A 27,691-nucleotide genomic window follows, 5' to 3' on the forward strand; every position below is an offset into this window, starting at 1 on the left:
ATAGATAAATATAAAAAATAAAAAAGAAATTTGTTCGCAGCTAAGAAGACAATTTTTCAATCAATTATGAGAATAATACAAATAATTTATTAATCGTCTGATCTGGCCGAAAAACGAATAGAAATGAAACACGCATTTCGAGAGTCATGTTTTAAAATAAAATTATAGTATCAGTAGTTAAAAATTTTTAAAAAAAAAGGAAGATTAAAAAATTATTGTAAATAAAAAGTTTAATTTATTTAAAACAGAACTTATTTACAATATCTTTGTTTGTTGAATTTAAAAAGTGAATGATAAAGTAGATACGGATACAGTAAACAGGACTTAGTACCTAATTGTTCCAGTTAACATACACAATAATTAATAATAATTAATAAATTAAATGAAACCAGCATATAAACTGTGTAAATAAAAACTATTAATTTAAAATTACTAATGATGATTCTAAGTTTGAATTAATTTTCTCCTTTTTTTGTAGCATCGAAGGGTTTTGTAAGAGCATCATTCTTTTCTTCAAATTTTTATTTAATATCCTAATCTGTATATCCAATTTTTTACATTTTATTTTAATTTCATTAAAGGCTACGTCCGCGCTGCTATATATTGTTCCCCAATACTAGGAGCTTTACAAATTTTTTTACTCCAAATAAATTAAAAATTTAAACGAAGTAAAACACGTTATTCATTATTTCATTTGTGTTTTCTAATTGAAATAAGAGAGACTGATTTTGAGTTAATATGCCAGAATGCCCAAAAACATTCACCAAATTGTAAAAATGTTTAAGAGGTCTATATCTCGGACTAGTGTAAACATTTATGTGTATACTATGGAGAAATTATACATCCAGTAAAGTATGCCTCTTCATACACTATATTTAACAAGTTGTACAAATCTGCTGTGTTAGGAACAATTTCAAGTTTTCCAGGCATGGATTTTTTTGCGTATATATACATATGTATACATATACATGGCCGTTCTCACTGAATCTCATATTTCTTTTCACGGATCGCATTTTCGTCGATGGTGTAATACTAAGTTTTTACTTAATGCGACTATTATTACTTAATGCGACTGTTTTACTTAATGCGACTCATGAATTTCTAATTGCCGTAAAAGGAGAAAGAAGTCTATTTGTCTCTGCGGCGAGCAGAAGCTCATTAAGCGCATTAACCGCATTCAGTGAGAATAGTCCTTTTAATACTAATCGGATGCAGTGAGAAAGACCCGTAAGGAGTTATTCTTGTTTCGTCTGCGTCATTGCCAGAAAATTGCCGTTTCACAGCCAGCGATTTACATACATGATCGCGCATCAATGCGATTCACCCATACGCGAGCAGTTCGTCTAGCAAACAGTTTAAAAACATTCGCATGCGCGTCTAAGGCAATCGCGCACAGTATGAATGCTCCCTTTAACGTGCAAGCAAATTTTCTGTTTTGCTCAGTTCTTACTACACAAGATACACGCATCTTCGATCGCTATTGAGGGAGAAAGAGAACTAGATAGAGAGACGAGTTTTTCGCGGGAGAATGCATTTCACCAATTAGTTTCTCAGTTTCTTTAGATCACATGTGTGTAAACTGCAAATAGTAATAATCCCCTTATTGGAGCAATAGCATATACGATGGCACGTGCCATCGCATTACGCTAACCAACGCACCAACGTATATTACCGTGATTCACGCATACGTTACAGTTCATCTTACATGTAGAAACAATTGCAAGCGCGCCTAGGGTTATAAACAGTTCGAATGGCCCATAAGAAAACATCTTCGCTGTATGCAAAAAAATGCGAATTTGGAGATACGTATAAGAAAATACTCCGAATACGTATTGGTGAAATACTCCGAATTCCCACTCGTGTATTTTTAACAAGAATTGAGAACATATTTGCATCGACTAATCCTGAGAAGATGAGTTAGTCTGAGAGTATTGAGAGCTTCGGGACCCAGAGTTAACAGAATCTGCTTCAAGCTGCTCTGACGATACCGTTCGAGAACAAACTGAAAAGTTTAATCGGTATCCATCTTTAGAGAATAATAATAGTAGAGGCACTCCTTTTTTCTCCTTTTGTTACTAATAAACGATTTTGATAGGAATTCAAATGTCAATTCAACACTCAAATACGCTAATTGGGGGAGGAGACCGATTCCATACTTGGAACTACCTGCCTTCCATTTCCTCCTTCTGTTCAGGTGTATGGAAATGTTATATGGTGTTTCAATATTCCATAATATTTTTCAAATTTAGATTATCAAATATATCTTTTAAATTCCCATGATGCTCGCATTAAGCACTATGTTTGATGCAGCTTTGAGATCCGTATAGTTTTCATAAAAAAATTGTAGTCGGTTTTAAAATCAGGGCAAACTAATTTATCTTACTTCAATGACTATTCGCGATCGCAACCCTCGAATACGCCATTTGGGGAGAAGAAATTAAAACAGAACCAAAACAGAAAACCGAAACAGAAACTAACGTACTTCCTTCGATCGAAATGGGCTGCAGGTGGCGTAGAGCAGAACTCTCTACCTATGGCAACACTTCGCATGCTTTCCCCATTAGCGAGTGGAGAGTCATAGAGGATGGAAGTACGTTGGTTTCTCTCTCGATTATCATATAGATTAAAATCATTTAAGTTGGAAAACTGTGAAAACTGAAAACTACATTAAACATAGTTCTAAAGAAAAGCATCACGGAAATTTTAAATATTTTTATTAAATAAAAGGGAAAATATAGTAGTACATTCCTATACAACTGAAAAGAAGAGGAGAGGGGAGGGAGTATGGCTAAAGGCATGAAACCAGTCAGATGGCGTAATCGAGCGTTGCGATCGCCCATGACTCTCTACATGATAGCATGTTAAGTGTTGTCATCATAGGTAGAATTCTGCTCTACGCAACCCATAACCCATTTCAATCGCCAATCAACAAATTAATGGACTATTTCACAGAATGTGGTTTTCGCATTTCTAATCACCGTAGAGAGGTAAAAAAGAATCTGACTGGTAAGTTTTTTAGCGAAAAATATTTTTCCCCAATTAGGTTCTCATGTCTTTCTATTGGTGATCTGAGATGCGGCAACCACATTTGGTGTGAATGCTCCTAAAGTTCAGCAGTTTTTTAAAACGTTCAAAATTTGGTATCTTTTTTCTATGGATGGTGTTTTCAGTAGAAATGTAAACAATAACAATCTCGAGCTCGGCACCTATTCTAGTTCCGGTTAAAAAGTTTGCAGCTGCTTACTACATGTTATTCTGATAGGCGATGTTTTCAAACGGATAATTTTGTTTTCAATAAAAGAAATAAATTAGATAATTTCTGAGCTCAAATCTGCCGTATTTCATAAGATATTAATGTTATTATGTAATTCTATTGAGTTTGGAGTGAAAACTTATTTTAGTTATTTTGTTATTTATTATTAAAAAAGGTGACATGGTTGCTAGATTTTGAATAACTCGCTTTTTTGGCAGTCTTGATTTGGCCTCTTTTCATAAGTTTATTACTGTTTGCTCTTGTTGCAAGCTGTGTACCATCTTACGCTAGTGTTAACAATTTAGCATTGTAAACACAAGTATTGTTAGCATTATAAACACAAGTAATAAGTAATCAAATACATTGTTTGCAAGAATCTCAAAACACAACGATGCCAAATGGCTTTAAAATACAACGGAAACAGTAACCCGGAAATTTAGGCGGTACCGAGCTTGCAGCGTTCCCTAGTGTAGAAAACACCATCCATTCCTCATTTTTATAAAGATATCTTTTTAAGTTAGCCTAATTAGAAAATATTCTAATGATTATAATATTAATATGATAATGCTGAAGTTTAAAGGCTGAAAAAAAGAACTCGGTACATGTGAAATACTGCAAAAGATATGATGCAATAATATGATGGCGCGTTTTTTCAATCTGCGGCGTAAAAATATATCGGAAGCAGTGACCCGGAAGTCTGGAAAGAGCAATTTTACCACTAGCGCCACCACCCTTAGCTTTACACGATCACCCATCCATACTCCTCAGAATATTCCTCATTTTTTTCACTTAGATTTGAATTTGTTTCTCCTGATTTTAGATGAATTTTTGCCTGTGCAGACATTAAAATAATTCATCAGTTGATAATAAACTGATATATAAAAACATTTCATAAATGAAATTTGAACACAGCTAACCGCATTTGCGCTGTAATCACGGAAAGCGCCATCTGCGGACGAAAAAGTTAAGCAGGTTAGTTAAAAATATTTTTTTAACTGCAACCTTTTATTTACATACAATCGAATTGCGGCTTGTTTCGTTTTGGAAATTTAAGTTTTGTTTACGATTGTTGAGCGACGTACTGGGATCAACATTATAGCTTATATCAATTTTCTGTTATTGCAATGCATGTAGATTGTAACTACTTAAAAAGAATAGAAATTCTTTAGTATAACAGGAACGATTAGCTTATTCTTTTTTTAAGAGATAGATTTTATTTTATTTTCTAATTTCATTTCTTACCTTTGGGGTAAGTTATACAGAATACTTATTATATCTAAATATTATTTCATAGTTACTTGCGATTTTCTCGAAGGCAAGGCTAATTCGATTTTATAGAAAGAAATAAGTTATATTTAAAGTAGTAAACTGTATTTGGACTGAAGAATATGAATATTTTATTCATTAAAGAATGCATTGGGATATTTCATATTATAGTATTATATGCTTGATAGATTTATATCATCTGATAATAAGTTAGATTAATTGTATAAAATTTTATAATTTTCTTAGACTTGACACTATAAAAAGACTTTTCGTGCCGAATAAAAGATTAAAAAAGAAATTGCTCTCATCTATCCTGTGTCCTTTTTGACGCAATAAATAGTTCATTACTTCTATTAATTGAGGCTCATTTAATTTCTCTGTGAATTGAAACCCAGACTTTTATAAAACTGAAGCATATTTTGTTGCTACACTGTTAAGTATAGAATAGTGTTATTTTACTGAGGATTCTTTTTAAAAATTGTAGCGAGATGGCTTATATTAGAAGAAAAATACCCATCTTTGCATTATAACGAAATTACCTTTAAAAAAAATAACGTAAATTAAGTGTCTAACAACTAATAATGAAAGCATTTCAAGCATACTGAAATATCATGTACTTAATTGAATTGCTCTTTGAACTGATGAAAAGTGATCTGTATCATAAAATTTGTTTCAGTGCTTCTGATATTTAAAAATAGTGTGTGTTCTCTTTTTTTTTTTTTTTTTTTTTTTTTTTTTTTTTTTTTTTTTAGGAATTGCATTACTGAATTATGCTTATAAGTTTATTTAAGCATTTTTTACTTCCTTATGCTATATAAACGTATTGCCTAAAAGAAAAAGAATATTTTCTGCTTTATCAAATATAATGCAATTAACTTTATGTAACGATTTTTTTATTAATTAGTTTGACTTCCTTAAGTTTATGAATGGGAACTAAAATTTAGTTTTATAAATAGCTTCTATTTCAATAGATTTTGAAACTTATTGTGACTGAAAAATAAAAAATGTGCTATAATATCTTAGGGCAAATTTCAAACCAAATACAGTGTTCTAGAGAAATATTAGACTGAGAATTTTCTGCAGGCCTGGGTTGGCATACGTAAAACAAATACTGTGAAATGACCCTTTACATATGTAACAAATCTGTTCTAACTCCTAAATATTTTATGTGATTAAGGCTTCTTTAATTCAGATATTAAATTAGTATTGAAATAATTAGACTAAAGAATTTTGTTAAGATTTCTTAAAATTAAGAATTTAAGTTTTCCCCTTCTTCTAAAATGGCTCTCAAACTTTTGAGGATCATTTTTCCTTCCTGTCATTTTGTCATATCCATAAGAACTGGGAAAATATTACAAATGGAAGTCATGTGAATAATGCATCATATAAAATATTTACTATGTTTCCAAACCTGGTATTTTATTTATAAGAGTATTCAAGGAAACTAAATCTAAATAATAGAGACACAGGTTTAACATATTTGGGAAAATTTTCTGTCTTAAAAACATGCAGGGTAATTCCTATTCTGTCTGTTAGGGTATACTACTTTTACTTTAACTTCAATTGGAAAAAGTTGTCCCGGAATTTTTTTTAGTCAGAGAAACAAAAGTTAGTACATAGAACTGAGAAAAATATGGATTAACCAGAGAATAATTATATTTGTCATCTATAATGAAGTTATGTGTTGACTTTGTTTTAAAACACTTAGAACATGGATACAAAAACTTTATTAACTGGGATAATAATGTCATTTAAGAGATTTATGTTGATAATAATGACGTTAAAATTAATCTTCTCAATTTTCTTCTAGTCGCACAGTTCTTTCTTTGACTCACTCTTTTAGTTTTTTTCACTCTGATTTTAGTTTGACAACATTATTTAAAATCCTTAAATTGTTTTAATCAAATTATTAAATTTGTATTGCAATTGTTTTTTTATTCTACTGGTATTGTAAATTTGCTAAAATTTATTAAATTTACAGTATGATGTTAAGTGAAACGACTCTCAAAGATGAATTTGTTAAAGCAGAGCTTAGTAAATTTGTCAAGACTCATATTGGTCTGGATGTATTAAGGTATACTTCTCATTTATTTGTTTATCTATTTATTTATTATTTATCTCTTATGATAATTTGTTATTGATTATAAAAAGATCTTTATCATATCAAAATATGTATAATTAATTTACTTTGGTGTTAGACATAAACTTTTTGGTGTCTGATGAACTCTTCAGGTTGGATATAACTTATAACAATTTTAAAATTGCTTAAACTTTTGTCTTAATACTATAAATATTTTTTCCCATTAAATAGCTTCTTTAAATTTAAATTGTCCTCTATTTCCTATTATATTAGGTGGATCAATGTGTTTTATAACATTTTCCATCTGGTAAAAGTTAATTGAAAAATCACTACTTTTAACTGTGTAGAGTATATTAACAGCAATGTTAATACAGCTCATATTTAAGCAACATTTCCTTAAGTCTAATAATTTTAAAAATCCTAAGATAGAAAAAATAATAATTGTTGCTAACTTTTTTTCTATTTTTTTATAAATAATATGGGGAAAAATGCTGAGAAGTTTCTAATTTTTAAATACAATAAAAAAATCTATTTAAAAATGTGTTAGTGTACAATTAAAGAAAAAAAAATTTCAATATTATCTAACAATTTTTTGTTCAAAATAAAAAAGATCCTTTCACACAGAGAAAATAAGTTTATTGCTTTATTTATCACCTGTATAAAATTAAATAATCCTTTTGTATAGTTTTTTACAGTTTATTGTATTTGATGCATCAAAGCAGACGATATTTATTAATATACCTTTTACATGTATTTAGCGGTGTATGTAGAGAGGCGCAAGTGAGGATATATGTCCTTGGTCCAGCATAAGAGAAACACCAAATTTTTAGAAATTAATTCAAAATAAAATTCAGAATACAATTTTTTTCCCTTTTAAATGCTCCCACTCCAGTTTCATTTACTAATTATAAGCCCTATAACTTACTTCAAATTTTTATTCCATTTACCTAAAAATTGAATTTTATATATATTATCATTGTAGTTTGCTTTGCATCTGGGTTTATTTTATCTTGAAAATTTGCCATACAGTTGGAATCAATAAACACTTATCATTTAATGAAAAACAATGAACATCTAAGTGTAATAAAAAAATTAGCAACATTTACTGTTCAATTTTAAACCAAATCAGATAAATGTTTTTACGTTTTCAAGTTACGTTGATTTATAGTTCTGAAATATTATTCATTGTAAAATTTACTTAATGAATTTCGATTTACAGAATCTGAACTTTTAGCAGTCCCAAAAAGCTCACTTAAGTGTGACATATCATCGATAAAATATGTCCGGTGGGGGCAAAAACTAAGTTTCTTCATAGCTCGGTAAGCCCTAACTATGCCTTTGCTTGTATTAGCAAGGTCTTGTACTTACTATGATAACACTTAACAAGCATTTATGCAAACCTAAGTATAAACATGTGCTTAAATTTAAGAATGGTTTCTGAATCTGGGCTTTAGTTGCTATTCTCAAAAAACCAATACAAACTAAAAATAAACAACTACTGAATATTCTAAAAAAAAGTTTTGCTCTAAATACGTACACTTTTCAAGCTCATCAAGGAAAAATAATTTGAAATATTCTAAATTGAGCTGTTTATCTAAAAAAAAAAAAATGCAATTGATTGTAATTTTATGTTCATAACATAAGCTGATTTTATTATGTTACTGAGGTGTAATACATTATTATTAATTAACTTAACTGCAAATAATATTTTGATGGCTTTATTCATATTTCACTTTATTTTATGAAGAAAAAGTGAAATGTGAATTGATGAAAACTAATATAATGAAAAGATTCCACTATTTATTCCATTTTCTATTATTAGTATGATTTTTTTTTCTTCAAATTACTAGTTGAGAATTAAAGATTAATGCATTCGGAATTTTGTTCAATCCTGCAAATACTTTGAAAGCCTCACCATGATGGAACTAAGTGGTATTTTGCATATACTTTTGAATTCTTTATAAGTAGTGGAGAACAAAATCACATTAAATCAAGTTTATTAATGTATGAATAATACATTACGTACTTAAATATTTTTACCACTAGAAAAATTAGCTCACTTGAAAGAGCAAGTTGGTATCTCTTATGCATATCCAATAAATAAAAGCATTTTGTAACTTTCTGATAATTTAGTAAAATTATAGGTTTTGAAAAAGAGATATTTCAAAATTTTACTTATTACCTACATATGCACTATTATTATAAATATTAATTTAAAATTGCATTTGTATGAGTCATTTGAACTCAAATTTTCTGAAAGTAAAAATCTTAACAAAAAGATTATGAGAGCTCTTTCTTGGAAATTTATACTTTCGTATGATGCTTATTTTACTGCTTGATAGAGAAAAGAAAAATAGAAATTTATATTATAACAAACAACCAAATGTATTGAAGAAAGTACTTTAAAAATTAACTAACTTTGCCATTGTAAAATGAAGTGCAAAATTTAATTATTCTACTAAGTTCAAATTTCTTTAAAAGATTTTATAACTAAAGAGTTTCTTTATAAATAATAAGTAAATGTGAAAATTATTCAAATAAACTTAAACATTATACTTTTTCAATATCTGTAATTTTTCAATGTATCAATCAATCATTATTTTATTTAATATATATGAAGCAATGAGTATCAAAACATGCTAAGCTGTTTAAAAAATAGACATAAAATTGAATTCTTCGAAGAATCAATGAGCCTCAGCATTTTAATGTTAAAATTAAAGCTCAAACTTTCATGGCAATATAGGAAATAATTATTTGCACATTAGAGTGAAATGTATTTTACTTGAAGCTTTTTGTTTTGACACGGTTTAATATCTTAGCCTCTTTTATGTCATTGGAATCTCATTTCTTGTTATTTACCTTTTAATTTTTCTAGTGACTGTATTTTAATATTGTACATTTTTTTTTTCTTCCCTTTTTTATCTTACATTCATACATGTTTTCATAGCTCCATTGATGAAATTGTGTTGAGCTATATTATTGGTATATTAGAATCATTAGATAGTGTAAGCTCCTCAGATGATGCTTTTGATGTGGAAGAATTTATAGAGATGATGTGTGCTTATATCCCAGCCTTCTCTGACATTCCCAGGCAAGTAAATAAATTTATTACTTCTAAGTCAGATCAATTCTCTTTTGAAGTCAATTCTCTTTTTTTTTCATAATTTTTTTTTCTGATCAATTTTTTATATTTTTTGTGAGATGGCAACTCTTGCTTTTCAGATCTTCGAAAAGTACAAGTAAAAATTTAGTTCCTTTTCTTCTATTTTAAAGCGTATTTTTTAAATAATTAAAAGGTGAGAAATAGATTATTTTAAAGTATGCTTGGTAGATTAATTTTTTTGTTGTTTTGTAATGGAAAACTTATCCTGCTCCAGAAAGGTGTTAGGTACTATGGAAAACTGAGGTGTTTTGGGTTAAAATTTTATTTTAAGGATAAAAACATTTTTTATTCGTATCTCTAGTTTTTTTTTTAAAAAAAAGAAGCTTCATAATTTAGATTTTATGATTTTATTTTTATCACTATTAAATTTTATTTACCTTTAATAACACTTATGAATTCTGTTTGAATTTTGTTAATTTTTTGTAAGCAAATATTCTAATAAACCTTGCTGAATGTTGAAATAATTATATAGGTCTAAGAGTCATTTGTGTAAGAGTTACAATTGATATACTTAGTGTATAGTGTATTAGTATTATTTTAATATATGAAATTCATTAAACATTTTCGAATAAAATAATGACATGATTAAAACTACATATTCTTCACTCTGGATAATCAGTAACAAGTTTAAATAAATTAAAGTGATTTTTTTAACAAGTTTGTAGTTGCTTTAGTTTTAAAATATTTCATTTATGAGGATGTTGAGTGAAGGCATGGAAAAAAGTGGAATGAACCCAGAGAAGGTTAGGCTTCATGTTTGATGAAAATATTCAATTATAACCTTTTACTAAGCAATGAGAACATAAATTCATATTCCTAATTTGATAAATTAGGTTATGCAAATTAATGAAAATGTCTTATGACTACGAATCTGAAGAGTTGTTTTATCAAGATTATGTTGACAACACAAATGTTGAGAGCTTTGTTTGAATATTCCATCATATTCATTGAACTGTGTGTCTACATAAGTCCAGTACAAAGCCTGTATTCCTCTATTTTTTAGCATTAACTAATAATAAAATTTTTTTTACTCTTGTTTGCTCTATAATAAGGTCACTTCATACAGTAGCACATCTATTGTTCTAGCAGTTTTGGAAGAGGTATTCTCATTTTATTGCTTCCAAATAAAATAATTTATAATAGGAACTGTAATATTGAGTACTGTACTTATTATTTACTTTTTTTTTCATTCCTCATTTCATTCTTTTGCAATTTTCTCAATGTCTCTGGAATTCTGAACAGGCACCAGTCTCCCTGTACTATATATTTATCTAAATACATTTTTTCTGGTTTATTACTTTATTGACATATATCATCAAACTAATATTTAATGCTACTGATAAATAAATCACACTTTAATCATAAATAAGAGATTAAATATTATACTGTTTTAATATCATTAAATCTATCTACTATTTTTGTATTGATTTTGTCTTGTCATGTTTGTTTGTGTTGTCTTGTTTGTGTTTAAACATAAACTTTGTTGTTTTAACGAGAGAAATTTCTTTTTGTTGTTACAAATAGTTTAGATTGAACAATTACTAAAATCTCTAGATATAACATGTATCCTGAAAAATTCTAATTGGCGATAATTTAACAACAATTTTCACCTTGTATTGACTTAATTCTTTTTACTCAAACAGTGTAAGAGAAGACATACACATTGAGAAATACTTACAGGGGTCTGTGCAGACATTTTGCGAACGGTCTGTTTTTGTAAAATTGTGAAAAATTTACTCGTAGTTTGTGAATATAAAATATACGATAAGTCGCATTCTTTCAACCAGGGTCCGCTTTTGTGAATTTGTGCAAATAAGGTCCGTTATTGCAAAAAAACTTTTTCAGGGAGTTTTTAAATTGTAAAGATATACAAGATTATGCTCAGCACTGTAAAATTATAATTAAAAAAATTAAATTTTAAAAAATAAACAGCAAATGCAGCTACTAAATTGGCGATGCAACATACAAATATTTGGTATTTAGCCTATACTGCTGAACGCAGAATATTCATTTCGGACAAATAAAAAAAGAAGCGTCTGTCAAAGACAAAATTCAGTTAGTTTACATCTGTCTTTCTTCCTCCCCCCTTCCTAGAAAGGGTTTATTCGATTAACAAAACAATAATGAAGATAAACAAATTTGTGAAGGATCCGATTCGAAGATAAAAACAGACCCTTCACAAAATATTTTAACTTAAAAATGGACCCTCGGCAAAATAATTTAAGTTAAAATATTTTGTGAAGGGTCAGTTTTTATGAAAAGATATTTTGTGAAGGGTCCGTTAAGGGACTCAAATTTCTTCTAAACAGACCCCTGACTTATGTTTGATTTAATGATTATCTTTAGGATAATTTTTGTTTAATTGATAATCCATTTTCTTGTTATAGAGGAATAATGATTAAATGAACTGTTCTTATTTTGTTTAGTTCTCATGTGTACGACTGGATGCTTAAACTTGCAAAATTACTAAAAGAAAAAGAAAAAAGAGAACGTAAGTTTTCTTTGACATTATATTTTTCTTTGTTTTGTGATTAATATAATTTGTGTTTTTGAAGTAGAAAAAGTTTTTCAAAACTTTATTAAAACTTGAATGTCCTCTTCATATTTAATGATAAAATTAGCAGTTTTGATTTATAATCGTTAAAAACAAAAAAAGCATATTCTAATTTTAATTGAGTTTTCTTCCTTTTTGTTTGAAAAATGTTCTGTTTGTTTATGATGTGCATTTTTTAATGTATCTTGTTAAAAAATATTTGCAGTTTGTTTTTCATTTGAATTTTTAAACAAAATGCCAAACTATTTTTTTTTATAAACTGTGAATTATGCTACCAATTTGATGCCGTCATTATGTAATTTAATTGCAACTAATTCATCTTGTTGGGTATTAACACTCAATAAGCTTTATACTATTCTCTGATTGTAAAATTTATCCTCTGATCGTAGCCCTTTTGGAGAAAAAAAAACCTGTTTATCATACAATTTTAAATATATATTCAAATTCAACCTAATATAAAGTTTACTGTTAATAAATTTGCTATTAAATATTTTATTAATTGAATTTGAAATCAGTTAGACTCACCAGTTTCTGTTTGCAATTTAGCTTTGATACTTTTGCATCTTTTTTAAATATAAGTATATTTATAGGATTAAAGATATGCTTTTAAAATAAATATAATGGGAATTTCTAAAAAGTTTTTTTTTATTTCCAATGGCAGACATGAAAGACAAATTTGTAGCTGAGAATAATGCAAAGAAAGAACACAAAACGAAAACAAGAGCTACAAAAAGAAAGAGTCTATAGGTCATTAATAATGCATCTCGCCCGCCAATAACGTTCCCACAAGGGCCCAGGAGGAAGTGCAAGGCAACGCCTCAGATGGTTAGAGTCCATTTCTTCTTGCAGGTTACATAATGGACAAAAGGGGCTTGAAAAGATTTTGATTCTGTACAGGTGCTTTGATAAACAGTCATGGCCAGTGGCAAGGCGAAAAAGGGCCACAGATTTTTCTCTTAGCCATGATGGAATATCTTTAATTCCTTCCAGCTAGTCCTTATCTTTTTTTGCTTCTTGCCTCAAATGTAGTTCGAAGAGAGATTTTTATTAGCCTCTTTGCGGTGTAGAAAGGAACTGGCTTAAGAGATATTTGTAGAATCTTGGCTGCTTTTTTGGCCACAAAATCTGCAGTTTCGTTACCTTGAAGTCCGCAGTGCGCTGGTACCCATTGCATGGCGAAATTTTTGTTGTGTTGGTCAAGCCTGTGAAGGGCTTAAGGACAATGTAAAATGTTGGCAGATGCGGGGGCTTCGGAGGAGGCAATAGCTTGGAGTGCGGCTCTGGAGTCAGAGAGGATAACTACGTTATTGAATTTCTCAAGATGATTCTGAAGTTGTGATAGAGCAACGCTTATTGCCGATACTTTTGCATCGAAGGCTGTTCTAGACGAACCGATCGGGGTGTAAAATGAAAAAAGGTTGCAGGAAACTCCGGCTCCTGCATTAGTGCGATCAGCCAATCTTGAACCGTCAGTGAATATATGTCGTCATTCGTGCTCCAGGTACAGTAAGTGTAAAGTCTCCAGGGTGATAGATTTTAAGACTTGGTCATTTGTGTCTCTCTTGGAAACATCTTGACATAGGTTTCAACTCAGTGAGTATCTCTCTTTTTCGATAGGGCACTATGATCTAATAAGGTCTTCTGTCTTCCAAGTGATATTTAGTTGGTCTTTAATTTCAACGACTCTTTGGAGGAGGCCATTCTGGGTCTTCAGCATTATACTTCTATAAAGTATAATGCTGAAAGTTTTTTAAAAAATTAACATTAGTAGCAAACATAAGCATTAGTAAATTTTCTAATTGCATGTTTAGCATGGTAATCATACAAATACTTTTTAGTAAATAAATTTAAAACAGACAGAAAAAAATTGGATTAAAAGTTAAAAAAATGTACTGTCTACACTTATCATTATGATCATCACCCCCCCCCCTTATTGCTACTCTTCCATCATAACGACCACTACCTGAAGTTCTATTTGCTATTCCATATTCAAGATGTTTTAACACCCTTTATTTAGAATGTCAGAGCTAAACAGTTTATTACAATAAAGCAATCAAAAAAATTTTTTTATTTCTAGAAAATTACTCCTAAAATGGATATTAAACATTTTTGCACTTTCAAAGCAAATATTTTTTTCATTATCATATTTAAATCACTATTTCTTATGATGTTACCACTCAAAAAAACAGATTAAGTTTTATATGAGTGAAGAAAAAATGCCCGGATCATCTGTTCTTATACTAGGTAGTCCTTGGCATAATCTATGATCAAAGAGATGGTAATTGTTGGAAGGGATGCTCATCCCCTAGAGCAGGGATGGAAAACCAATGGCACGCCACATAATATTTTGGGCACGCCACCGATCACGAAGTTCACTGTGAAGCAATTTACCAATTAAATTAAAATTCACAAAAACAAACATAAAAAAATAAACAATTATTAACAAAAAAATTACAATTAATTACCATAAAAAACAAGCTAACAATAAATAACTAGCAATAAATAACTAGCAAAAAAAAAATTAACAGACCAGCTTAAAATAACATCTTACAACCTAATATAAGTTATTTGTCATCTAATCTGCAACAATAGAAGTCACACTGATGTTACTTTAAGTTGAATTACGCGTAACTGAGACATTGCGAAATGTATTCTTTTTCATAGTAAATAAAGAGTTTTGAGTTGTTAGTATTTAGTGTTATTATTTTCCCAATAATCACGAAGTCGTTTGACGGCACGTCTATGACCAAACAAAACAATTTTTTAGAAAAAATGGCACGTTGGTGCATAAAGGCTCGCCACCCCTGCCCTAGAGTAATGGGGACATCTCTCTAAAATTTTTTAAAAAAGACTTAAAAACCCCTCAAATATAATTTTTATTTAAACAGCAGCAATATTTAGCTACATCTGAATACAATGCATATTCCTTGATAACTTCACTGTTAGTAAGATTTTTTATGGCATAATTTTCAGAAGACAGAATTAACATTGTGAGAAGGAATCACAAAAAATGTAATAAAAATAGTCAGAAAAAAGCACTGGAAAAAATTCTCTGGAATGAAAAAATAGTTTGGGTTGTAATGAAAGCTGACTGAAAAAGGCTTTTGGTGAGATAGGTTGTGTGTATTAAATCCTGCATTTTAGATAGGTCAATCGTCAAAGATAATAAAAGAAAAATGAGAAATTCAAACATAACTTTAATAACATTTTAACAATTAAATTAAAAGTATCCAGATTATAATCAAAGACGTAGAACATAAGAATATGTGTAAAGTAAAGTGCAAAGAGAGAAAGAATTTTACGATGGTATATATACATTTCATTCACTTGAAGTTCAGTTTAGTTCATTATACATCACGAAGATTAAAGAGAATACATCGAAGATACATTGAAGTTTACTGGTTCGCTAGGTCACTAACTTTAGTACTTGAACCTAGTATGTTGATTACACCTCCGACTTCTACTTCTTTAGTAATAGTTGCTTTAAAATTAACTGAATTTATAACAGATTCCATTTGAGCTACTAATTTAATCTACATAAGTGTTTATTTGAATGTAATTATATCTTTTTGAAATTTACTGAAAAGGAAATTTTAAATTTTATATTTTTTTTATATCATATATCTTCTATGACATTATCATATTTAATGTGACAACTAGCAATAATCTCTTAAAGAGCTGATCTTGTGATAAATTGAAAAACATTAACAAAGATGATAAAGTGTTCCAAAGCCGAACAAAATGAGTTTTTTTTTAAATCTTGGGGGAATTATCAAAATGAATTTCATTGAAAAGAGTAGAAAAATAAACTTAGTAAGTTTATAATTGCAAAACTAATTTAATATTTATAAAATGAACAAGATCTTTTTATCTTCAAATGAAAGAGTAAGGGGTTGCAATTGCAATTTTACTACAAGTTTTTCATTTGCATCAAAAAAGTTAATGAAGGTAAAAAAATAAATAAAATAAAAATATCCAAAACTGAAATGGTAAAGGTTATTAAAAGCAAATATAATTTTAAAAAATATTTTTGATAAAAGAAGTATCATTTTTAAACTATCTGGCCTAAATCATTTGTCAGAGCAGAATTTATAGACATTTAAAAGAATAGGACACTTTTCATTTATTACGTCCAACTCTGATAAAATAGTTAACAATTGAAAATGTTTTAAGAAGCACATTTTTTATTCATATTTTAACTCCACTTCCGTTTGTACTATTGATTGTAGATGGGTACTGGAGCAATCCCCACTTCTTTCAGCTTCAAAAGTTGTAATTCAAGAAAAAATTTGAAGGAAATAATTATTTTATAAATGAGATTTGTATGGGAGATGAATGTTTTCTAAATTGACTTTCTTAGAGCAATAGAACAAGTATGCAATAGTGAAGCCAATGATTTAAGATGGAATTTTGAAATTGCTGCCATCTATCTAGTTAAAGAAGTTTGATAGCTGACCAGATGATCGAGTGGTTAGCGTGCCTGACTGCGAAGCCAGTGGTTGCGGGTTCGAATCCCGTTCATTGCATGGATGCTTCTCTCTGTGTGTTCTCTATTTTGTGATGTGTGAATGTGGCCCACCCTACTAAACGGGTATTTGTGGCAGTGTGGCGTGGGTAATGTTGCTCGCCTCCGTGACTTAGGTTCATAGGTGCCCACTGGGTAACGTTAAATGAGTAACTCTTCCGCATCTTCCTAGACGAAGAATGTAAAAAGTTCAGTGCCTGCCGTTAGGGAAAAAAAAGAAGTGACTGTACATTATCAACTGTTTAAGCATGAATAATGTCTTCATTTATTTATTATATATGTTTTATCAAAACCATGATATGTTAAAATTATTTTCTAGCTATTTTAGTTAGTCTTATATAGTTTCATCAATGTTTGAAAATGTTACACTATATTATTACTCTAAAGAAAACTGACTGTTTTAAAAGAACTCCATGTAATTGTTTTGTAAACTTGCAATAATGTATTTATTTTTCTTTTTTTTAGACAAAAATAATTCTTTGGAAACAATTTTCCTCAAAACAACTGAGCTGAGTACATCTGTTTCAAAATGTAAATGTGGTGTTGTAAATTGTCTTCATCCTACTCGTTCACGTAGAAGATCTTATCACAGCTCCCATAGTTGTAGTTCCAGTCAATCAGAAGATGAGGAAAAATGTATCACTGTAAGTGGTACTTGTATTTTATGTGTTGAGTAATCTTTGTAAATTTGTATACAATATATAGGAAATGTTTTGTTCTCTTATAGTCATGACAATTCAAAAAGGAATAAAGAAGTTTACAAAGTAACCAAAATTGTATTTTATTAAAAAAAATTTTAAAAAACTTTCTAATTTTTTCTTATAAAACATAAATTAAGTGTTAAAAGCTAATTTCATAAAGAAAATGTGAGTTGGAGCATGTATTAAAAGAAATGAATTATGAAATACTAATTATTATTTTAAATTTATGAGCAATATTTCTCTATGTAATCTATTAAAAATATATGTATGCCTCTGATCACAATTTAATCATTAACACTAATTTAGTTTTTTTCATCACTTAATAGCTTTTAGTAATGACAAATAAACATTACATGCATTACTTTTTATATTCTTTCTTTAAAAAAATTTGAAAGCAATTTTTCCAGATTCTTACTTATAGAAATTTGTTTTTGGTGAAAATTATTTAAATCATAATTCTTTCGAACTATATTATAACTTTTTTTTGATAATTTGTAAACTTCTTATTCAAAAGAAAAAACTTGAAAGGCAAAGGACTGAAATGCTGTCTTTTAAAACCATTTATTATATTAAGACATTACTCTGAAGCTATTAAACAGATTTTTTTTTCAAGAAGGGAGTAGAATGAAGAATTCAGTAAGTAAGGTTTGTTAAGTACCTAAAAAACATAGCTTATGAAGAAATTTGGTTGTAAGAAGGATATGATTTGTTTTTTTTTATGTAAAATCTTGATTCGTATAATGATGGTCTTTTTTTAAGAAAAAAATAAATAAAAATGGACTCAATTTTGTTCACCAAAAAAAAAGAATCCAATATAATTTTTATGTTCTCTAGTAATGTACTTGATTATGTGTATATGGAATTAAGTAATTTTTGCTAAAAGTGTGAATCTTCTACTTCTCCTTGTAGTCCCTAATGGTCATTTTCATTTATGGTAATTGTAAACCAGGGTTGGGATTTCTTTTAGAAGACGTGATAAAAACAAAAATTAACCAATTGTTTAGCAATAACTATTAAAATAATAGTTCAAATTTACATCTAATAAAATTTAATATAAAACTGGAAAGTTTTTAAAAAAAATTCTAATTTATTAATAAATTGTTTTCGTGTTTTAATTTTATAAAGAATTTTAAAAATCTATGTAACCTATAATATTTATTGAATTCTTCCTTATCTATCCTTATTTTGGTAAATAAATAAAAATATTTACACTTATATCTAGATAAATTATCTGTGCTGTGTGTAATTATTTTTATTTTATTGAATTAATAGTAAATATTCTTTATTGAATTAATATAAATATTTAATAAAATATTCTACTGAATATTTTATTGAGAGATAGAACTATTTAAAAAAATATTACTTTGCTAAAAAAAATTTCCCCTGTTTAATTTTTATTACAATTCGTATTACCAATGTTTTTTTCAGTAATTTTAGATATTAATTGCTTTTAATTAATCTTCTTTCTCTAAAAAAATCATTTAGCAATAAAATATCTTTGACTAATTTTTCTCCTTTAAAGTTATTCTTGTAAATCCTAAACAGATAGTGGTTTAACATGACAAATTTTAAAAGAAGAAAATAGACATTCTTTTTGTCAAATAACCTAAAATTTCACAAAATAAAATGAATTGGGATCATAAGTTAAATTATGTTTTGACTTCTACAATGATCCATTTCTTTATATTATCAATGTACTTTGCTATAGTATAACTTAAATAATTTTATTTCACTAAATTAAATTTAATATTTTTCAGGTAAGTGGATATGAAAATGAAGATTTAGAAACACTTACTGAAATGTTTCCCCATCTGCACATACTTGAAGCTAAGCAATTTCTGAACATGTCAGCAGGTAGTTGTGAGAAAGCAGCACAGTTAATTCTTCAGAAACAAGAAGTTGGGGAAGATATAGATACACACATAATTTCAAAGAGTGCTACTCTTAATCCTCATAAAGAAAAATTTGTCGAAGATAAGCAGCTTAGGGAACAAATATTAAAGCGGTAATTATTGTTCTCTCTTAATTCGTTAACTCAATTTTCAAATTGTAAACTGTTTAGTTGTCAAAAAATAACATAACTCTCAACCAGCAATTCAACTGTCTGACATTCTTCAACCACCACATATAAATCAGATGTATAGAAGATTGAACAGACAAATGATCATGTTCTTAATTATGATAAAAGTTTCCTAAAAATCTTTTTGTTTTGAAATATTTGCTTTAGTCCACTACCACTGGAAGAAATATTTTATTAAAACCACAAATGTTGAAAGATTTACATCAATCAATTTTTTGACGATCAGCTTAATCTTTGAATTTATTGAGATTATTATAACATCCCGAACTCAAGCAATATTGTTAATTTAAATTTATTTTTCTCAAATATTGAAATATCAAAATGAGTAGTGATATCAAAATGTGTAATTTCTTTGCCCAGTTTTGGTCTAAGGATATTTTTACTGTAATTAATGGTCTAGTATTCAAAATATTTTACACAATGCTTTTTGCTGAAACCTGTTTTATAATGTTTTTTTTTTTTTTTTTAGTTAATGGGGGGCACTTGGGTCTATTTCCCATTGACCTCAGAAGTGCCAGAATTGCTACTCTCTTATCGTTACCCAGTGAGCACCTATAGCTAAGCCACGGTGGTGGAGTAGCGTCGCCCATTGAATTAATATAAACATTTTTGAATTAATATAAATATTTTTATTGAATTAATATAAATATTTAATATGTTTTATAATGTTAATAAATAATTTTTCCTTCAGATATGCTTACATTGATGAAGATGATGATGCTCGAGAACACAAACCAGTGGCCCCAAAAAATGTAAGATCTACTTAATGAAAACTAATATGCATATATATATTTGTATTCACATAATTATTATCATAACTGATTTATCTAGGTAGACATACAAAATATAATTTGTCAAATTGCTTAGTTTCAAATTAAGTGTCTTTCATACACAATTTTTGCTCGGTCTTTTTACTGACTACCCTGCAATTATGTATGAAAGCGCCATTATGTATAAAAATGGTATTATATATGGTATTTCTCCCAGAGACTGCCCGACATAAAGAAAAGCTTCCTGGGAGATCACTCTTTTAATAGTTGAATTGCTTGTAAATTTAATCATTTATGAGGTCTATCTTAGGTTGTGAAAGATTTACCTTTCTAGAATGAATACATGATACATGACTGAGTTGCCCAATTACTTTTTTTTAAATTTGTTTTAGTGTCACATTTTTTAGCTGCAATTTGTCATGGCATCAAGAGAGACTGGCAACCTATTTGAAAATATTGGAAATTTTTTTTTCTCTTTATTGATGTGATATGGTTTATCCTGATTTCTAGAATAAATATTTAAAGTGTTCATTATAATATTAAAAATAAAAAAAGAAGCCTTTGAATTTGTGCAGTAAACGTTTTTCAAATTGCAGAGTTTTGTGGAATTTTGTAGAGAGAAATAAATCTAGAGTTTTAATCTTACAAGGGACACTTTAAAAATTACTTTTAGAAATTTGCTGTGGGAATTTGATATTTTTCAGTAGTAAATTACTTTAGAAAGTGTAATTTAAAATGGATATTTATTAACTGTAATTTATTTTTTTTTTATTTATTATTATTTTTTTTTTATTTTTGCAAATGACAATGTTGAGTTTATTATAGGTGTGATGCACATAGTTCAATAGATTTCCTACTTGCACGTGTTTTATTTCAAAAGCATGAAAATAAATTATGACCAAGATAAAACACTATCTGAGAGGAATATGAAAAGTTCATTTTTTTGTGAGCGGGATTATCTTACTCAAATCAAAACCTCGGACGCTTATATTAATTGGTACATTACTTTATTATTTTTTTCTAAAATGATAAATAAGACACTGTACATAACTAGCATGACCACATTAAAACTTACTCAAACTCAGAATGACCATGGTTATGAGACAATTACATATGTCAGGATAATAACAAGCAGTAAGCAACAGCATTGAATTAAAACGTACAGCTCTATTTAAGCTCTTACATAATTTTCATAATGTTGATGCCAGTACACCGTGGCAAAAAGTAAACTATTATGATTACATCTGATTTCTCCAACCATACAAATCTCTAACCATTGCATAAAAAGACATGGTATAACTACATTCCCAACATTTGTAACCCCACTTCTTAGTGGCCGACCTTGTGTTTTCCCAAACAGGTGCAAATAAAAACCTCAAATGTAAACAAAACATAGGAAATTGCCTTGTAACATACATCTGTTTATCAGCAGAGTTTGCATTGATCAGCTGAACATTACTTGGGTTAGTTGATTAAACTTTTTTATAAGTATGAAATCAGTGGGAAAAAAATGTTTCCTATCTTAGCACTATTGAAACCTGCATTTTTAAGATTTTCCATTTGTAACAATCTTTAAAAGAGTTCCATACACTTAGCATTTTAGCTGAAATTTTGTCACAAGATTGTAGAATTGGACACTTTTAAATATTTTTTGCAGAAATTTTCCCTGTGAAATCTATATTTTTAAGACATAAATTAAGGTTACACAAATTTTCTGAGTGATGAGTCACTTGGAGTACTTTAAACCTTTCGATGGAATTATGGTAATTTTTATAAAAACATTCATGTTCCAGGCACTAATCTTCTCTATCTGTCAACTTAGTGATTAAATTTTAAAAATTAAATGCTTCTAACTAAAAATTAAAAGTCATTCAAATCTGAAGAATGCGAAAGTCATACTTTTCTTTAAAAAAATATTGAGAGAGAGATGTTATGAAATAAAATGTAAACATTGGTAAAGAGTAATCATATCTCATAATATAATGCACAATTTAATTTTAAAATAAGTTCTAACAATTAAAAACATATTTATGGAATAAAAGTAAACAAATTAAAATATTTAATTAAGTAATATAAAGGCAAATTAAGCACTTAAAGAAAATTTAAAGGATTTCAATAAAAACATACCCATTATAACTCAAAATAAGATTTAACATTTAGTTGATAATGAACTCTGACTTAAGGATATTTACGTTTAGTTAATAGAAAGTTATAGGACTTAAATATTATAGTGATTTCAAAAAAAGAAAGTAAATAATTCAAAATTTGATACAAATAGAAACAATTCGATCCGCGAACAGCTTAAAATTCACTTCACTAAAGGAATGATGTAACAATATATTAAAATATGGAAATTTTGATAATCCTGTGGAAATGGAAGGCAATAATTACCAAAAAAAGTTATCACAAAATCACGTAGGTATAAGATAGGATCGCCACAAATTGTGTAGGTCTAAGTGTAATTACCTCAATGTGGTGATTCAAGATTCTTTTGTTGTAATTGTCACGTTTGATTGGATTTTATGTCAATTCTAAAAAGTATTAATAAATATTTTCTTTCATCGATAAAAATTAACTGTATCACATCATATTTTATCAAGATATGATAGTTAAAGTTGAGAACATTTTTAAGTCTAATATTTTTTTAAAGATTTGTGATTTCAGTATTTTATTTTATTTGTTTATTAATACAAAAAAAAATATAATTTAAGTAATGAAATTTTTTTACAATGATTGTGCATTTCTCATTAAAGGCACAACATCTTGAAGTTTTCTCAAAGTTGTATATCCTGCTTTTAAAACGTTGCTTTAAAAAACCTGTTATTGCATGTAAACATGAAGTGTACTTGCTCTAAATCTCTGAATAGTGAGCTCAAAGGAAGAAAAAAAATCCATTATGAAGTTTATCCTTCTGCATAATACTTCAATTTGTTGTTTTTTTTTCTGAAAATTTTTTTGCAAATCTTATTAACAATATCCAGGTGTCAGCTGCAAACTGAAGTCGTGCATCCTTAACAGAAATATTTGCTCTGTGTAACAATTTTTATCATGCCAAGCACAATTCATTTGAGATATTCTTTAAAAAATTGGTGCAGAAGGAAGAACTTTACAGCAGCTAAAGTTGTTAAGTTAAAAAAGCTACTTAAATATTTATTTTTGCAAATTCGTACAGTGAAACCTTTATTAAATATTTTGTGTTATTCTCGTATTACATCATGATGTTTAGTAAAACAAGCAAGTTTTCTAAATGAATCTTGTTTTAGTAAATAGTGTATTGTTTTGAACAACCACTACTTGTGTTTTAATGTATTTATATCAGTAAATTATAATTGTAATTTATGAAAAAAACAAAAAGGTCAATTTTGGCAAATCAGCCATATTTTTTTCTTTTAACAAGAGCATCTCTTTTAAGACCTCAGTGTTTTAATATTATCTAAATATGCATTGTATTTTTAATAGTAAATTTTAATTTGATAGTTTAAATTTCTAACTTCATAGGAACCAAAAAAGCTTATTCGCTATCGTGATAATAAAATTGTAAGCATCAAAGGTGAGCGATATTCTGAAATAAGAAAAAAGAAAGAAGCAGAGTCAGGTATGTTATTTATTAATTCGTAGAATTAATTCAAGAATGTATTTTAGCCTTAGGTCTCCCATAGGTATTTCTTATTCCATAAAAAGTTTGGAATATCATACCTTCTGTTTGAATATAATTTTATATACTTGAAATAGTTTCAATAACAGTGAAATATAATTTATATGATCACAAATTTAAGGTAAACCTTTTACTAAAAGGGCTTAACTTCCTCGAAATTTGTTACGTGCTGTTTGTGTTTACAAAGCTTGAAAATTGATTAATACTAATGAGGCTTAGAAACTAATGTTTTGAAAAGTTGAAATGGTTTTAAAATGACTCTTTGAAGCTCTTGCAGTATGCATTTACAGCATGTATATGAAATTTGGAAATGATTTAAAAAAAAGGCTTTCACTCACAAAGCAAGTAGTTTCAGACATTATAAGACATGTTTCCTATTGAACTCAAAACAAGAATTACTAGTGATCCTGACTACAAAAAAAAACTGACCCAAAAATACAGAAATGACCTTTGTGTTTATCATGGCAAAATAGTTAAAAATGTTGCAAATTTCATTAATATATATTAAAGTAGGGAAGGATTTTTGCTCTGAGTTCGAAATAGTCACATACCAATAAAACAATTAAGATTGTTCTGCTTTTAAAATCTAACCATTTTATGATCTTCAGGCTTTTCCCAAACTTTAAGCTTGTGACTTTTTGATTAAAATGACTGATTTTTCCTTTGTCACTTTACTAAGAAATAATATAATTAAGATAGTTTTTATATTTAGCTCAAGCAATAAATATTTTGAACTATTTAGCTGAGAATGGTAATATTTGGAAAGCTGAAATTATGCTAGTATAACACTGATTGTATTAATTTTTTGAGCATGCAATGCCATTTGAATTTGGAACAGTATTTACAGCTTCCGGTTCTTGTTACAAATTCAACCAATCATGAAAAGTTGAAAGTTACTCCAGGTGAACGTATAAAGTTATCATGATGCAAAATAGAATATTTAATAATAGAAAAAAAAATATTACAATTTTAACACCAAATCAAAAATATCAAGCACTAAAACTGACTGAAATTTACCATTGCCACTTAATATTATTTTTCTTTATGACCTGAATTTAACAGCATTATAATGCAAATTTTCAAAATTAACGCTAAACTAGCTACAGTTTTATTTCTATAATTGTTGCTGGCTTTTCTTTGCTTTATTTTTCCTGTTGGTCCAATAATAACCTTGTTTAAAGACACAGGTATTTTTTTTAATCTTTTAAAGACTTGCAATACTGTTGAAAACTATTATTTAAATATTAAACTATTTATCATAAATTATTTCTTTTTCACAAAAGAAAAAATACAAAATCATTTGGAGCAAAAATAATTGTTTAACACTTTCATTTGTGTACTCTATATTTCCCTCTCTCTCTTCTTTAGTAGATTCTATAAAAAGTATTCTTTTTAGGTGAGCCTAAATGAAATATTTCAAGATTGTGAAAGTTATCTCTTCATTGAAAGAAATATGTCCATATATTTTTCATATTTTTGTGAACTGTCTCAGTCTAAAAATGTCTTAATACAGTATGACAAGTGAGAACTTTTTTGCACACTTCTGAATTTTCAATTGTTAAAATGTGATTAGTATAGCTAAATGATGTTTTGCTGAGTTGATGGGATAGGTGAATGATTTTAAGTTTTTGGATGTATTTAAAGTACATTTACACCTGTTTTACATAATCATGTCATTAAAAATGAAGTAAACTAATATACCTCGAAAAATTTATTAAGATCATTTTAACATCATTCATCCTAGTGAAGGCTTCTTAGCTCACTTGCCTGTTAATTTAATGATATAACATTATAATAATGTGTTTAGTGTATTATGTTACACAGGTATTCACCAGTATGTGTTATTGCCAACTAATCCATGGACATGAGTTAATCTAGGATTATATAGGATGTTATTCTCCAGCCAAAATTTCGCCAAAACCAAAATTTTTATAGTTCAATCTGACCCTCTAGATATTCTGCCTCTTTTGAGGATTTGGGATAATACTCATAAAATTGATATTGACAGCATAAATAAAATGAAATAAAATTAATTTAAAAAAATTAATGAATTTGAATTCTGTTTATTATATGAAGAAAAAATTTGTTAAAAAAACATGATTAAAAAATATGAGTAAGAATACTGGTAAAAAAGCAGGGGGGAAAATGTTTTGAATAATAAACATAAATAATAAACTGAAAGTTATTTTTTAAATTAATTTAAGCAAAATTTCTATTTTTTTAATATAGATTTCAATGCTGGTTTTAAACATAGTGTTATTTTTTAATAAAAACTTATGTTTGGTAACTTATGATAGATATTTAAAACAAAATTGGCTAAACGTGATTCAAATTGAATTAAAATTTAAAGTTTCATGATTTATTCATATAGTAATGATAACTCAAATTTTAAATTAAGCTGAAATATTAATATTAAACATACAATTAATGAATTCAAATTATGTTTAATTTCATTTTTTTGATGTCATTCAATTATATGGATTCAGCAGCCAAGCTTGCCCATGACCCCTGTTTTTAATTATTAAAATGAACATTTGTTACTTTCCATGCAAATATGGATTCATAAGTATGAGGTTACTCAAAAGCTCTGTCTTATGATTGCTAAAAGTAAATTTTTGGAACATAATCGTGACTGTGATGTTAATTGTTTACAATATCTTTAATCAAACCCTACGACCACTATTAGCGAACTTAGTATGTATAATAAAAAGGTCATATGGTGTTGCCTCTTATAGTCAGCAGCTTTGTTACATTTCCAGTAAGTAGACAAAGTTCTTAGAATTGTGAAATCCTATATCGGAGAGGGTTAGGAAATCAAGAGAGTTAATCAACAGGTAACTCTTATCCATGGATTTCCTGACGTGAATCCTTTGAGACGAATACAGTGATTCACTGCATTATTTTTTTTAAAGAAATTCTAGTTCTTTTAAGTAAGATTACATTAGTAATTTAGAAAGAACAAGTTTAAATAATGTTGATTTTAAGATCATTGTATAAATAAACTGGTGCAATATATTATGTATTATAGCTGTTTTTGCCCTTTTTATTCAAAATATATTTTTTTGATCGGATAAATTTCAAATAATTTGTAAAATATCCCTAGCTGTATAGATTTACTTTATTATAATTATTGACATTTAATGCTGTTTAACTACCTAAACTTTTTTTTTACTCCACATTAGGGTTGAGCAATTGTCAGAAAAATTGAGTTATTTCTGATCCAGGGTGCGTAGCATTTTTAAAAAATGCTTAAAGGTGCTTATTTTTTATTTTCGTTTTTTAAAAGCAGTCATTGGTGTTTGTAAAAAGTGCTTAATTTTTCCTCCCAAAATTAGTTTTCTTTTTCCCAATTTTCTTTACCTCATATTACACAAAAAAAATGGTTTTCACAATTCATTCATACATAATTTGAATCAACAATCCGTAGCATATGAAAGCGCTAATCATATTACATGTTTGATGAATTATTTTCAGGTCCACATGAGCGTTTTTGGTAGGAAGGATTCTTGCACTCTCACGTGCAATTCTTCTGCATTTTGTGAGAGAGTCTTCATTATAGGCTACATTAAACCCCTCTGAAATCAAACCAAAAAATCTCTTAAATTTTTGTTGATTATGAGAATCAATTTTTTTTCGCACGTAGC

The 27,691-nt window shown here is 28.1% G+C and overlaps 1 protein-coding gene across 2 annotated transcripts; it reads left to right on the forward strand.

Moving 5' to 3' along the window:
* Positions 1-4,268: 4,268 nt before the first annotated feature.
* Positions 4,269-27,691, forward strand: LOC107455090 (CUE domain-containing protein 2-A). 2 transcript variants are annotated; one of them, XM_043046909.2, is made up of 9 exons: positions 4,269-4,502; positions 6,501-6,593; positions 9,547-9,690; positions 12,189-12,253; positions 17,307-17,485; positions 19,300-19,547; positions 20,314-20,374; positions 23,891-23,987; positions 27,522-27,691. In XM_043046909.2, the coding sequence occupies exons 2-9, from the start codon at positions 6,502-6,504 to the stop codon at positions 27,542-27,544; spliced, it is 909 nt and encodes a 302-aa protein (XP_042902843.1). In that variant the 5' UTR covers positions 4,269-4,502; position 6,501; the 3' UTR covers positions 27,545-27,691. The 2 variants fall into 2 exon arrangements, with proteins under 2 accessions (XP_042902843.1, XP_015928016.1); XM_016072530.3 differs by lacking the exon at positions 27,522-27,691 and adding an exon at positions 25,444-26,076.

Source organism: Parasteatoda tepidariorum, chromosome X1 (genome assembly GCF_043381705.1).
Source record: "Parasteatoda tepidariorum isolate YZ-2023 chromosome X1, CAS_Ptep_4.0, whole genome shotgun sequence".
Taxonomy (NCBI): Eukaryota; Metazoa; Arthropoda; class Arachnida; order Araneae; family Theridiidae; genus Parasteatoda; species Parasteatoda tepidariorum.